At 37.7% G+C, this 14,994-nt stretch overlaps 1 protein-coding gene across 1 annotated transcript in view; it reads right to left on the bottom strand.

Annotated features, from left to right (window-relative positions):
• The window catches only part of LOC113019134 (sterile alpha motif domain-containing protein 9-like), a 28,605-nt gene extending 22,640 nt beyond the window's left edge, over window positions 1-5,965 (bottom strand). Inside the window, exon 1 of the mRNA XM_026162670.1 lies at window positions 4,949-5,965. Coding sequence (XP_026018455.1) covers window positions 4,949-5,950 — 1,002 coding nt within the window. The 5' untranslated portion in view covers window positions 5,951-5,965. The remainder of the gene's footprint in view (window positions 1-4,948) is intronic.
• Between the last annotated feature and the right edge of the window lie 9,029 nt (window positions 5,966-14,994).

The raw sequence follows: 14,994 nt of genomic DNA, 5'->3' as shown, positions 1-14,994 counted from the left end.
ATAAATATCGCTTTGTCCTTATCAGGTTGTAAAAGATCAACTCACTCATTTTTTAATGAAAATTATGGCAAAACGCTGAAAAACTAAATAGACTTTAATGCTTCCATTAATACAGAGGGTAAATAGCAGCCTGGTGCTGCAAACTAAACAAAGCTACGAAGCTGCTCTCTTTTCTTTTACAAGAAATCACCACAGCTGACAGATTTCCAGGGAAGAAAGTAGTAATAATTTTAAAGAAACAAGTGTTGATGCCCAACAGTCTGTTCACACGAGTCACCATCCCAGTAAATGTCAGACCGTGCAATGCTCAGGGAAGCTACAAAAACCCCAAAAGACCCTAAAGGCCTCAATTAGCATGTAATATGTTGAAGAAAGTCTCTTCACATGTTCTCTTCTCGTTTTGCAGCCACAGGAACTAAACACTCCGCAGTCATTGAGTTGAACTTAAATCATGAAGCAGGACAATGATCCCAAGCACAGGAGAATGGAGCAGTCAAAGTACAGACCTCAACCGGACTGAAATGCTTTTTCAGACAGCTGTGTGTAAATGAATGACAGCAAAGTTCAATGAACTGAAGCGGTGCTGTAAAGAAGTGTGAACCAAAATACCTCCACAATGATGTGAGAGACTGATAAAGTAACACTGATTGCTTCTTATTGTTGCTAAATGTGGTTTTACAAGCCACTAAATCTTGTGTTGTGCTTAGTTTTTCACACACTACTTCTGCACTTTGGCCTAGTTTTGTTAAATGAATAAATATAAACACATTCCTCATCTCAGGTTTGTATTTAGATTCTTTCAGAATCCGATTGGAACCAGATGTTTTTTCCCCTTCAAATTATAGCTGGATAAGTAAAACCTTAGAATAAAAAAGTGGTGTACCTTCTTTTTCATGACTATTTTTTTAAAGGGATCTACTTTGATAACAATAATAATCTAATAATTATGGATTAAAACGAACCTCTTACCCTGTTCTTGGTGAATGCTTGAGTTTAATAGTCATCTGGAATAAAAGGGTTCACATTGGTCAGATGGTGGCTGTTTATAGTTTAGATGAGCTGCGTTAGGGTAACAACATATAAAACACTAACCTGTTCCGATAGTGCACGTCCACACGGTGTCCTTTTCCTTTCCTCCCCTGCGCTCAACTTCAAGTTTCAGTTTCACGTTTCCGAAGTCGCTTTTTCCATTTCCAATGACCACCTCAAAGAAATTAGTGTCGCTCCACTCCAACATGAACTGCTGTTTCTGCAGAGAAAACATTTTATGGAAACTTGAGGATTTTTGCTGTTTCTATGTTATGGTGCAATGAACAGAAGTGCAGCTTAGTCCAAACCTCAGGGCAGATTTGTGCTGTGTCCCAGTCTGTTGAGAGGTAGAAATAACTCTCCAGCTGTACAGGGTCAACAGGACTTGTCTTTTGGATTTTTCTGAATCCGTCAGATTTCTCCTTCTTCTCCACTTCCTGAAACATGGAAAAATGGACCATTCTTCACATACAAGTAATGATTGGAAATCTTGGGAATCGTGTTCACATCTATTCATGTCTTTAATGAACATATGTGTTTGTGTTTATATCAAGATGAGAACATTGATTTGCACTACTGCAATCCATGAAACTGAAAAGGGAAAATGCTAAGAAAACACAAGTAACAACTACAAAGTTAAAAAAAAGCTCAAAGCTGTTCAAAAAACAGCTTTTGAAAGAATGATTAAATTACATTAGCATAAAGATGGCTGTAAGTTCTTAACTTTTAATGCAGTTTTCTCTGCCTGAAAGTCAGTAATGTTGTCAGTTGGGTTGTCAAAACATTTAGAGACCAAACTCTATTAATTTGCTGCCTTGTAGTGTCACTGTGTTTTTGTATTTATCAATGAGAGCATTTTATTTCTCTGTGTTATTATATATCACCTTGATGATATTTTTCCTCACTTCTACTTCATATTGTTGCTCCAGTATGTGGCATTGTATTACCTGTTGTATTAGAGGATCATGTGGGACCAGGTAAACGTGCAGAGTGAGGCCAGATGTGATTTGCATGTATATCAAGACATCAGCAAAAACTTTTAGATATAGGCCCAGTTTCTTTAGGATCATGGCTCCTCTTAGAAAGAACTCCGGCTTGTTTAACTTCACATGGGATGATGTCATTTCAGACACTTGCTCCAAATAACCTCCACTGCTGTCCACATGCAGAACTCGAAATATGTCTGACATTGCTGCATTTTCACCTGCAAAGCACAAACAGTCATGTGCATAAATATCTTTATTACTGTAATAAAACAATCATATGTGTTTTACGACTGCTCACCTGTACAGATCCAGTGCGGCAGACGGACTTCCTCTAGCTTCCCATCTGTGACTTTGATGTCCATTAGGGGTCCTGCTGGTATGTAGTCCATGCATACAGGTTTCCTCATGAATCGCTCCCATGAGCTAAACTGGTATCTGAAGCTGACGGTTTCCTTACAAACCCACCGCAAGGCAGACTCGCTGCATTCATATTTGCCACTTTCAGACTGCAGGCTGAATTTGAATAGACAAGACAAAATGCTCTGTTATGCTCTGTTCACATGCACGAACAGAAACAGCAAAACTGCAAATAATATAAAATGGCACTTGTAATGAATTACTTTATGTTCTGTCTTATAGTTATCGATAACCTTTACCTGTAAGTATGAACCTCCTCCATTATCTCAACTTCAGGTTTCAGCTTCGTCCACTGACTGGAGTCCTGTTGTACAAGATATTTTTTTCATTATATTTTTACAATATAATTATACATTTACATTATGACTTGAATTTTTATGTGACATACAATATATGAGAAACAAACAAAATCCCAGAGAAGTAGAAACTTACTGTTTCATTGTCAAAAGTCTTCAGAAGTCTCTCTGATGGTTCTTGTAAAGCAAAGTTAAATTTTAAAGAGCTGGCCAACAACATATCATTCAGACACATTGGTTTTTTCCCCTTTACCACAAGTGCTATCATGTGTGAGATTTCTACATAAGAAAATTACATTAAGTACATATAAGATATCTATTTTCTATTGTTAGAATCTTTAAGTGTAACAATAAAACCAGTTTAGTACAGGAAAACTTTGTACGCAGCACTAACTCACTTTGATAATGGCAGTACAAAATGTGTATTATTAACACATATGACATTTGTAAAGATGAGGACTTTAGTAACTTAATTTTCTTACCCTCAGCTCTGTGAACGTTGTAAGCAACAGGACCTCCGATTGTAAATCCAAGATAAAAGAACACATGGCCTTTTTTCCAGAGGCTGTCTTTTCGGTTGGCATCTAACTCGATCTCTGTGTCACCAAATGTTGCATACAGCCTGTAATCTTGCACTATACCTTCAATTCTGAGGAGTTTGCCTTGGACTGTCGGATCAGTGAAAATATCGTCGTTCCTCCAGTTTGTTTTTGCGTCTTCCAGTGCATCTTGAGTCCACAAGATTTCAAGGTTGCGTCTGTGAACAAGTCTGTTCAGACCCTGACCCGGTCCAAGAAAAAATATGGGTCGAAGGTACCTTGACTGAAAGAGTGACTTATATTCTTGTTCATAGGAATGCAGAATATTTTGGATTAAATGAGGGAGGTCAGAGGCCAATTCGTGTTCACCATCTGTAGGCCAACACAACAGCAGAGCTAACATGTGAAACTTGGGTTGCATCTCAGGAGCCAATGGCATTTTCTCTCTAAAGCTGCTTTGGTAGTCGGCACTGGAGGGAGGTTCTTTCATATTTATCAGCATGATATTGGCCAGAACGTAGTTGAGTAAGGCATGTGTAGCAGAATGTTTGTGTTGACAGATTTCTCTCCACCATACAGCAATGTCCTTGGTGTCTGATCTAGTGCATCTTTCAAGACATGAAAGTACTCCCGGAGAAGTGACAGCCAGTTTTTGTTTAAGTTTGTGGAAGGCTTTCTGGAGTTGATCATTTGGTTCTGCGTCTCCAACATACTTTTTGTAGCATTCTATTGTCTTTCTGGACATGTAGGATGGATCTTCTCTCTTTACAACAGAATATGAATAAGTTAAAAACGTGTCAAAAAATTCAAATCTTTTCTCAACCAAATCTCTGAGGCTGTTTATTAGCTCTTTAAACCTGACAATGTTCCTATCTCCGGTGGATTTCAGGACAGAGTCCAGTGACACGGTTCTTGTGAGAACTTGCTTCCAAAGTTCATCATGTCTGATAAGATGGTCATACAACAGGCTGCAAACTTCCAGATAACCAAACAGCCCTCTGGTGTTTAAAGCACGCAAGACTTTTACATTCCCATCTCCTTGTTTACCCTTTGCATGTTCATTTTTAGCAAGTTTTTCTTCATCTTCAAAAGCTTCAATGGCTTTTTGGGCCAGTTGCAAAATTTCGCTTGGTCTGGTATAAACGGGCATCTTCTTTAGGTGGCTCTTATGGACTTGGCCTAGTGTATCTGCAACAAATGAACTCCAAGGAGCCCTCCGCTTTGCTTCTTTTGCCCAGATTTCTGCATTGTAGTAGTCTTCTAGTTGAATATAATAAAAACGAGCAAGAGTCTGTGGAAAAAGTGAAACTTCATAAAACTTATTTGAGGCCATGATCAAAACTGACAGACTGTTGCCCTCATCTTCTCTTTTTGTAATATCTTGAATCAGTCTGGAAAACTTTTCTTTCCATTCTTTAATGCCATGAGTTGGGTCCTCTATTACCGTAATTTCTCTTTTATTTAGCATGTCTTTGATAAACCCAAGTAAATATGGAGGAACATAACTTCTGCAAAAACTGTTCAAGAAGTGTCTTGTTGTGTCACTTCTGGTCACACCCGCATTAGCCAACTGTTCAGTACAACACTGAGCTATCATATTGTGAGCCATGCAAACCTTTTTTTCAGATCTTTCACCTTGTTGGAAGGTGACGATCAGATGACTGAAAGGCTGCATTTGATCCTCCAGTGAAAGGTGACCAAACTTGTCTCTTCTGAGGAAGTCCAGGCACTGAGACTCCAGGAGATATGAACCTGGTACGTAGGCGTTCAGCAGACACAGGAAGGCAGCAAGCTGCATCTTCAGTGGCTTATTTGTTCTTTTGATATGTTCTAATGTAGCACATGCGTTCCTGATGTAGGCTTGAGAGAAATTAGACTGCAGAATGTTAAAACCATGAAACTGCTTGCACCGATCACCAAATCTTCTGCCAAGCTCTTCTTTTTTCATATCAAAGTCTGCTTGCTCTCTGTCTGAGAGAGATTTTTTGAGAATAATAGATTTTCTCATTTTCCTCTTGAACTTTTGTCTCAGTTCATAAGAACGCGCCTTTTGGTGGATAATCCCGTCACTGCTTCTCACACAGTTCAGTAAAATTACCACAGGCAAATCAATTTCTATATCCTGTTCAGCAATCTCATCCATAATCCTGTCCTGGAGGATGTCCAATATGAACTCATCATTTAGTAACAACAGTACCGTTTTCTGGTGGCCATGGCTACCTGCTGTAAAAAGGCTGACCACATCTTGCGCAACTTTTGTGATATCTAATGTTGAACCTGTCAAAACAGCACATCTGAAGGTTTTCCTCAAGTCCCACAGCACCTGCATAGCCAGTGTGGTTCCCCCACATCCTTGTTGATGAAACAGTTTAATTGTTGATGTCCCAGGGCCTTTTCTTCTCAGGTGAATTTGTTCTTTAAGGGTTTCATATCCATCTCGTTTGATAAAAGGAGTTGCATTGCCATCTGACACTGCTTGTTCACTGATATAGAAGTTGAACCAGTTCGGTGGGGCCCCTCTGTAAAAGTTTTCCTCCACTTGCTCAGCGTGTTGAGGTTCAATAAACTCTCCTTCAAACTGATTGGCATGGAGGACATCCAAAAATGAGAAGGAATCACTGATTTTACTCCTTGCATCTGCTTCTCCACCTTCAGCAGTGGACAGGGCTGGTCTGTTTGCCATCTTCACACTTTCACTTCACTTCATGGTAATGAATGTAAAAACAAAACACAAACATTTGTTAGTCTTATGTCTTAGCTTAAACTATTTGTAAATTAAGGTCTTACATTCACTTTATGGAATGTGATATATTTAAATAGCCATTTCATTGCTGGTGGAGTACACACATATATAGCCTTCTCCATGTAAAGGACCAAACATTAACTTCAACAAAAACTTTCAGATCTTAACGGGATTTATCTTACCTTCTCTAAAATGTCACGGACAGCTCTAGCGATCTGCTATTAGGCCATGTGTTCAAGCACTGGGACCGTGGATGTGTACTGTAACCCAGGAGGTAGTAGACACACCCAAAGCAGGAAGAGATAATCACCTACAAACATGGACACCTCTACACTTTTAACGTCAGAGCAGTTCTAAAACAATCCCAGGCGCATTTCCTTCCTGCTTAAAGTTTCTTTTTTTTAAAGGCAGGGGCTACACTTGACTCGTTCAGTCGATAAACAAGTCAAATATTGCACAATTAGAAGCCAAATAGTGGAAATTTGCAAATTTATCCAGCACAAATAATAAAATAGGTGTTATATGTTAATTTTGTCCTATATTCAAACATTACGTGCACTTCTTCAAAGCGGTATTGTATTCATAAGTTAATTTGATAAGGAAACGTTCATCACAACAGGAAATACTGACGTTTCACTATGAACGCGTTCATGACGGAAGATTATTCTTTCCGTCACTAGTTCGCGCTTGTGGTTGAGTTAACCTGTTATTCAAGTTCATATAGAGATAAAGTTAAGTGTTACGAACGAGTACGATATAACGATATGATGATTTACAAACGTGTACAATGATTTGTGTATAATGAGGACTCACAAGCGCGTGCTTCGATCGACCGTGTAAAACCCTCCTACGCATGCGCATATCCAAGCCTGAATAAAGGGTTTCAAAACCGTTATGTGCTGCCAACGGGAAGCTCAATATTGACGTTTCGATACCGTACTGAGCATCTACGGTCATTGGTATTGAGTCACCGAGGCACAGATGTCTCGAAACCCAGTTCCAAAGTGCGGTTGAAAACACCCAGGTCACGTGACCACGACAAACTCCGACGTTGTTGTGTGTTTCACGCCTGTTTCGACAGGTGGCGTACTTGCTGCTTCCAGCCAACGAGAGGCGCCAGGATATGAATCAGTGATGTTTTTGACATTAAAGCTTCTATTTTTTTGTGTGTGTAAAAACAAAAAATGTATCTGATTATTCTTATTCTTATTATTTGATGAGATATAAAATCATACATAAACTCAATAAAATATCTCAATAAAAACTCATCTGCTTTCAGGGAGAAACCCAAACGTTTCTTTCATATTAATCAGCATGATATTGGCCTGAATGCAGCTGGGTAAGACATGTATAACAGAGTCTTTATGTTGACATAGTTCAATGTCCTTGGTGTCTGATTTAGTCCATCTTTCGAGACATGAAAGTACTCCCGGAGAAGTGACTGACAGGTTTTGTTTAAGTTTGTGGAAGGCTTTCTGGATGTGATCATTTGGCTTGGCACAACATACCTATTGCAGACATTCTGATGTTTTTTTTTTTTTTTTTGTTAAATGTAGGATGAATCATCTTTTTTCAAAACAAAATCTGAAACTGTCAAAAAAATTCAAACCTTTTCATAACCATATCTCTGAGACTGTTTACTAGCTCCATAAACATGAAAAGTTTCTCATCTCTGGGGGGATTTCAGGACAGAGTCCAGTCACACGTTTTTGGTGGGAACTTTCTTCCAAAGTTCATTGTTGTTCATTGTCTGATAAGATGGTCATACCACAGGTAACCAAGCAGCACTTTCTTGTTTGCCTTTGACATGTTCATTTTTAGCAGGTTTTTCTTCATCTTCAAAAGCTTCAATCCTCTCTGGGCCAGTCTCAAAATTTCTCTTGATGTGGCAGAAATGGTTGTGTTCTCCAGGTGGCTCTTATGGACTTGGCCTAGTGTATCTGCAACAAATGAACTTCAGTGAGCCCTCCGCTTTGCTTCCTTTACCCAAATGTCTGTGTTGTAGTAGTCTTCTAGTTCAATATAATAAAACAAGCGAGAGTTTGTGGAAAAAGTGAAACTTCAAAAAACCTTAGTAATTCAATGGGGGTTGTGAATATAGTGCCTCATAAAGAAAATGCAACCTGATATCACAGCAAACTGTATAATAGGCCAGCTGGTGTATTGTGTGGATATTATGCTTTGCCTCGTCTATAGGTATCAAATTAACATGCATGCTTTTCAGTACCAGCAGAGGTTAAAAATTAGTTTAAAGCATCATGAAAACAGTCAGAGCCAACTTTTAAAGAAACATTACTAACACATTTACACATAAATACATATCAACCATACAGCTTAATCCTACGTTGCATAGAAGGAGAGTCAAAGCATGACATCCACTCAATGGACCAGCGGCTCTGTTGGATTAAAGAATGTTTCATTTATGATATTAATGTAATGTTTTTGATGTAGGCTCTAGAGTGCAGGATGTGACCAAATTTACAGTGAACCAATAAAAGCACCTTCTTCAAGGCTGTTTATTTCTTCTCAATTTTCTTTATTTTTTCTTTATTTCTTCTTATGAAAACATTTTCATTGGTGTAACTGATGCATGTGTAATGTTCACAGCTGTGAGTGCAGTAACAAAACTGTCTTTTTTCACACAGTCCTCTGTGTGAAAAAACAAAACAACAAAAAAAAAAAACCAGCTCAAAATGTTACCCTTATCAAACAGTCCTCACCCAGCATGCTGGGGAGTTGAGCTCCACATATTTCTTGTCTTCAGTAAAAATGAGGCTTATGTGTAAGTTTAGTAAGGAACATCTGTAATCACTCATCCGGCTGCAAACTCAGTGCTGATATCATTACTCCGGTCCAATCATTTTCTTGCCTGCCTTCTGCTCTCTGTGTTTAAAATCTCAGTGGTCTTCTGTCATTCTGTCTTTCAGACTGTCATTCATGCAACCAGGCTCCTCCTCATCGTCATCTTGACTACCACCAGCATCTAGACTCCAGGGGGTGCTTTGCTCTCCTCTCACTACTGGGATCTCATTCTTCTATGATGGGTCACTGGAGTCTAATTGTCCTACATAGTCTTTGATTTTCTGTAGCTCACTACATCCCATGCAGATGTGTGTATGTTTCTGCATCAGATCGTTCTAAGTAAATTGACCTCTTCTCCTCTTCATTTTCTCACACAAAAAATCTGATTGCAGTAAGATAGTTATAACCTGTCGCATTCTCAACTTGACCTATTGGTTTTTACCTTCCACATTTGTGAGTAAAACTGAAGCTTTCAGGTCAGTTATTGACTTGGTTGTAACTGTTCACATTCACTTAAGGGTTTTTTTTTGTCACAACTGGATAATAAAACCCTCCTTTACTTTCCAAATAGTGTTATTTAATTCTTTAAATCTCTTCTTATGTTGTAAATGTTTTTTTCTTAAACATCAAGCATCGTCTTATCAAAGACGTGTGTACTCGGAAGCTTTTAATATATTTTGGATAATTTAGTATATGCCAGACAAGCTCTATGTTTATGTTTACAGTCAGAGAGCTGCACCAAAAGTGGAAATTCATACACACATTCATACCTATCCCATACACAATTGTCACGTAATTATAGGCATCAGACGGTGGTTGACAAAAAAAAATAAAAATAAAACAAATAAAAAAAATAATCAGGCCAAGAGTTTGATTCCTTTTCAGCTACTCTGTTTATTCAAATCAACAGACAAAGTGCAACTATATGTTTATTATGTTGTCAGATGGCATAGTTTCACTGAGGGATCACCATGGGCACAAGTATTCAAGTAAATTATGTTGTTCTGATATTAAGTGCAGAATTTATGTCTTTCTTTTTTAATTTTTGACAAATAAATTGAGAGATAGTTGGCAATTCTCTAAAAGTTGACCATACTACTACTACTACTAATAATAATAATAACAACAACAACAATAACGATGTATGTAATGTTTTAATGGTATGCCACAGCTATAGATACACCCTTTAAAATACCCCAAAAACCATCAAATGCAAAACCAAGTGTACATTTAAAACATTTAAAAGTAATTGTTTCATTTTCACTAACAGCCGGTACACACATTTGAAATGAATGTAAAATAATATTATTAAACAAAGATGGTCATGTATTGTACCTTTAATATTGATTTACATAATCAAATTTGAGTATGCAAATTTCCAAATGGATTCAGTGCTGCAGAAACAAAACATTACCTACTGAGTAATGATAAATTCAGCAATACTCATCTTAATTTAAACAAAGATAAAACTACAAAGGTCTGATTAAAAATGTGAAAAAAACTGCAACACAATGAAAAAAAGAAACCCCTTTGATGAATACATAATAAAACCATGAAGTGAATAGCACATACATGCTATTTCATGTTATAATGCTTAAATAAGCAAAACATAAAACTACATCATAATAAGCTACCATTTTCAAAATCTTAAAAAAAAAATCTGATCTTCAAAAATCTGAAAGGCTTTAATTGGTTAACTGGTTATGCTTCACTCATCTTATGTCATGTTTTTAAAAATTTTAGTTTAGAGATTGATAAAAGAAAAATTTAAAATATAAAAAAAAATCATTTGAAGTGTTTCTTGACAAAGTATTTTGACTTTACTACATCAAAACTTTCATAAATGTCACAAACCCATAAACACAATATTAAGTAGACACTGTGCAAACAAGTTTTAATAGCTGGATTCTCTCTAAGAATGAGAAAGTTTGTTGTTTAATCTGAGATAATACATCCATGACTAAAAATGCTCTAGCACCAGAAATAATATATTTATGACTAAAACTGCGGCAGCAGGAAAAATGACCATAACACATACTTCTTTTGCATTGGTTTTAAACATTACAGAGCCCTTTCCTTTCGTTTTTGCCCCTACATGTAAACACATAAACACAAAGAAAAGTCTCAGAATCACCTTCCCATGGGGTAACTGAGCACAAACTTGAATGTCCCTCATTATCTTTGGTCTCTTTCACATCGTTGGTCAGGGCTGTTCCACTGAGATCCATGACGCTGTGATCTGAGGCAATCAGTAAAAATAAAATAAGTTGAAAAACACAATAATGGATGTTAAAAAAATCTTATTCCACAACAGAAACTAAGGTGTATACAAGCTGATGTTGTAATCTTAGTAGATATAATGTGTTAGTAAACATATTTGCATGTTAATATTTAGAACTTGCTGTTACATTAATGTCCAAGGTGTCTTTCTGCTGATATATAAAAGTTGTCTGTTTGTATATTGTTTCTTTCCAAACATATACTGTTGGCATTAAGATCAACAGAACAGTGAATATCTAGGGGACAGAGCTTTAATTTTTTAAAGTATGTACCAACATACATAAGAAGAGTAATTTTCTAGAGTTTGCCATGAAAGCAAGATGTTGAGGTTACAACCCCAAGATCTTGTGGCAGTTTTACAAATCATTTTTCAAACTGAAAAATTATCCCTTCATGACCATAATATGAACATGGCCACTATACCACTATAACTAATAATGAGCAGCCATTGTTCACAGAGCATTTTATTTCACTGCAATTTTATTGTTATGCTTTCTTACCTGTGTCTTTTTTCTGAATGTCAAAGGCCACAGGACCTCTGATAGTAAATCCAAGGTAAAAGGTAACTGAGCGTGGTTTCCAAAGGCTGTTTCTCACATTGGCATCCATCTCAATCTCTTTGCCACCAACTCTTGTATACACTTTGTAGTTTCTTACTTCTCCATTAAGTCTGAGAAGGAGCTCTTTGACACCAGGATTTCTGAAGATTTCTTCTTTCTTCCAGTTATTGCTCCAATCTGCTTCAATCACTTTCAGATGTTTCTCAATAACATTTCTGTGAACAATTCTCTTCACACCTTCACCTTTCCCAATGAAAAACAGGGGGAGATGATACCTGCCTTGAAAGTACTTCTTATATGATTTTTCATAAGACTTGTGCATTTTCTGAGTTATCTCACTGAGGTCATAAACACATTGGCCTTGATTTTCAGGCCAGTACCAGAGGAGGGTGAACATGTGCAGCTCAGGTGGGTCTGTGTCACTTGGGGGCATTTTCCGTCTAAATAGTGTGAGGATGTTGTTGACAAGAGACGTTTCTGAATCTGCACTTGGATGCATTTCTCTACACTTTGTAGATATGTATTCGAGCTCTGATTGAGAGTATTGTTTGACAAGAAATGACAGCACTTCCACAGACTGGTCATCTAGGTTTCTGTCCTGAAACATCTGGATGAGTTGTTTTGCAGTTGTGTCTCCAACATACTTCTGGTAGCACTCATCAGATATATATTCAGGATCGTCTTTCTCCATTTTAGACTTTGAGTAAGTCTGAAATTTTTCCAAAAACATGCATTTTCTCTCAATGTCATCTCGCAGGCTTAATATGAGGTCATTGAATCTTTGGAGTTTGTTGTCTCCAAGTGATTCAAAGACAGAACCCATCGATACTTTTTTGGTGAGAACCTTTTCCCAGGTTTCATTTTGACTGACAAGTTTCTTATACAGAGTTATGCAGACCTGCAGGTAACCAAATTTCCCTCTGTAGTTATAAAACTGTGAGATGTTTGCGTTGCCATGTTCTCTAATTTCTTTTACTTCATTCTCAGAAAGTTTTTCTTCATTTTCAAAAGCCTTAATGGCTTTTTCGGCCATTTGCAAAATTTCTCTTGGTTGAGCAGAAACCATTTGCTTCATTAGGTGGTTCTTATGGACTTGGCCAAGTGTGTCAGCAAAAAATGAATTTTGAGGATCTCTTTGGGCAGCTTCGACTGCCCACATTTCTGCCTGATTGTAGTCTTCTAGTTCTATATAATAAAAGCGAGCAAGAGCTTGTGGAAAAAATGGATTTTGATCAAATGTATTTGAGGCCTCTTCTAAAACTGCTGCACACTGCTCATTCCCCTCCATCCTTTGAATGTCTAGAATTAGTCTAGAAAACCTCTCCTTTTTTATGTCTTTGCTGTTGACTTGGTCCACTTCTTTTTCCATTTTTCTTTTGGTTAGCATGTTTTTAACAAAACAAAACAACCATGGAGGAATCTCATATCTGCAAAAACTGTTCAAGAAGTTTCTTGTTGTGTCACTTCTGATCACACCTGCCTTTGCCAACAGTTTAGTACAACGTTGTGCTATCATAGTGTGAGCCATGCAGACTTTTTTCTCAGCTCTTCCATCTTCTTGGAATGTGATGATGAGATGACTGAAAGGCTGCATTTGATCCTCCAGTGAAAGGTCATCGTAGTCTTCATGTCTGAGGAAGTCCAGGCACTGAGACTCCAGGAGATATGAACCTGGTACGTAGGCGTTCAGCAGACACAGGACGGCAGTAAGCTTCAGTGACTGATTTGTTTTTTTGCTGTTTTCTAATGCAGCACATGCCTCTCTGACGTAGTCCTGAGAGAAATTACTTTGCATTATGTTAAAGCCATGAAATTGTTCACATTTATCTTTGTACCTCTTTTGAAGCTCTTCCTTTTTCTTATCAAATTTTTTCTTCTCATTGTCTGAGAGTGTGTTCTTTAGGACAACGTGGTCACTCTGTTGAGGTGCATTGTTTCTCACACAGCTGAGGAAAATGACTACAGGCATACGAGTAACTATCTTCTGCTCAGCAACTGTCATCATAATGCTGCTCTGGAGATCTTCCAGGATTTTCTTATCATCCACTAACAACAGCACAGTCCTCTGGTGGTTTCGACTGCCTGCTGTGAAAAGTTGGACAACCTCTTTTGCAACTTTTGCCATGTCTGAGGTGGAGCCAGTTAAAACAGCACACCTGAAGCTTTTTCTCAAGTCCCACATCACCTGCATGGCCATTGTAGTTCCCCCACATCCTGGTTGGTGTGACAGTTTTACAGTTGATATCCCTGGAAATTTTCTATTTTTCTTAATTTGTTCCCTAAGTTTCTCATGTCCATCTCTTTTGATAAAAGCAGTTCCAAGGGACTTTGCCTTTTCACGAATGTAGAAGTTTAACCACTGAGGTGGGGCCCCTCTGTAAAAATTCTCTTCTGTCGTTCCTGTGAGTCCTGGATCAAAACTTTCTCCTTCAACCTGATTTGCATGGAAGATATCCAACATTGTGAAGGCATCTCTGATTTCACTCCCCAAATATACTTCCCCACCTATATCAGTGGACAGGGCTGGTGTGTTGCCATCTTTAGCTTAGCTGTCCTGTGCTGTAATTAAGGTTTTAGAAAATGAAATAATTTAGTTTGAACTGTTATTTGATCCTAAAGGAGTAGTCTAGATAGTAGCAGACAAACATTAATAGAGTTTGTATGCTGGGTTGCCACATTGACCCTATGAAATTTGAAAGCACTTGTATATGAAGCCACAATATCAACCCCTAAATTTACCTTCATAACAAAACATTCACTCACTGACTGATTTTCCAGGGTACACCTGTTCAACTGCTTGTTAAAATGAACATCTTGTAGCTAATCATATGGCAATTATCTCAATGGCATTGTTGGTATTTATAAAAATCTTAGGGAATCATCCTAAAACCCTGAATTATTCATGTGCAACTACAATGACGTACTATTCAGCACTCTTTATGTCAAGATTATACATTACAGCATCACATTTCATAAAAAGTTTAACATTGTGAGATAAAATTCATACAGATTTTTCTTGCCTTGTCTTTCAGTTGTTGCAAATGTAGCTGAGCTCCTCTCAAAATGGTTCTGCGCTGAATCTGTGACTGGTAACTATGTTCCATACCTGGGTACCAGGTAAGCTGACGATATAAGTATACAGCCACCATGCCACACCCGGAAACGTTTGTGGTTTTTTAATAAAAAATTTTGTATTTAAAAAACCAAACCCCAACCCCCCCCCCCCCAAAGGGGGAAACCCCCCCGTAAGAATGTGAAAATTCAAAGTGAGTAGTATGCTATGATGCAAAATATAGAAGAATCATTTTAGGTAATATATATGGTCACATAAAAAGGTAAATG

Source organism: Astatotilapia calliptera, chromosome 3 (genome assembly GCF_900246225.1).
Source record: "Astatotilapia calliptera chromosome 3, fAstCal1.2, whole genome shotgun sequence".
Classification (NCBI taxonomy): Eukaryota; Metazoa; Chordata; class Actinopteri; order Cichliformes; family Cichlidae; genus Astatotilapia; species Astatotilapia calliptera.
The sequence above is the reverse complement of the archived record's forward strand: the minus strand, read 5'-3'. Positions and strand labels throughout refer to the sequence as shown.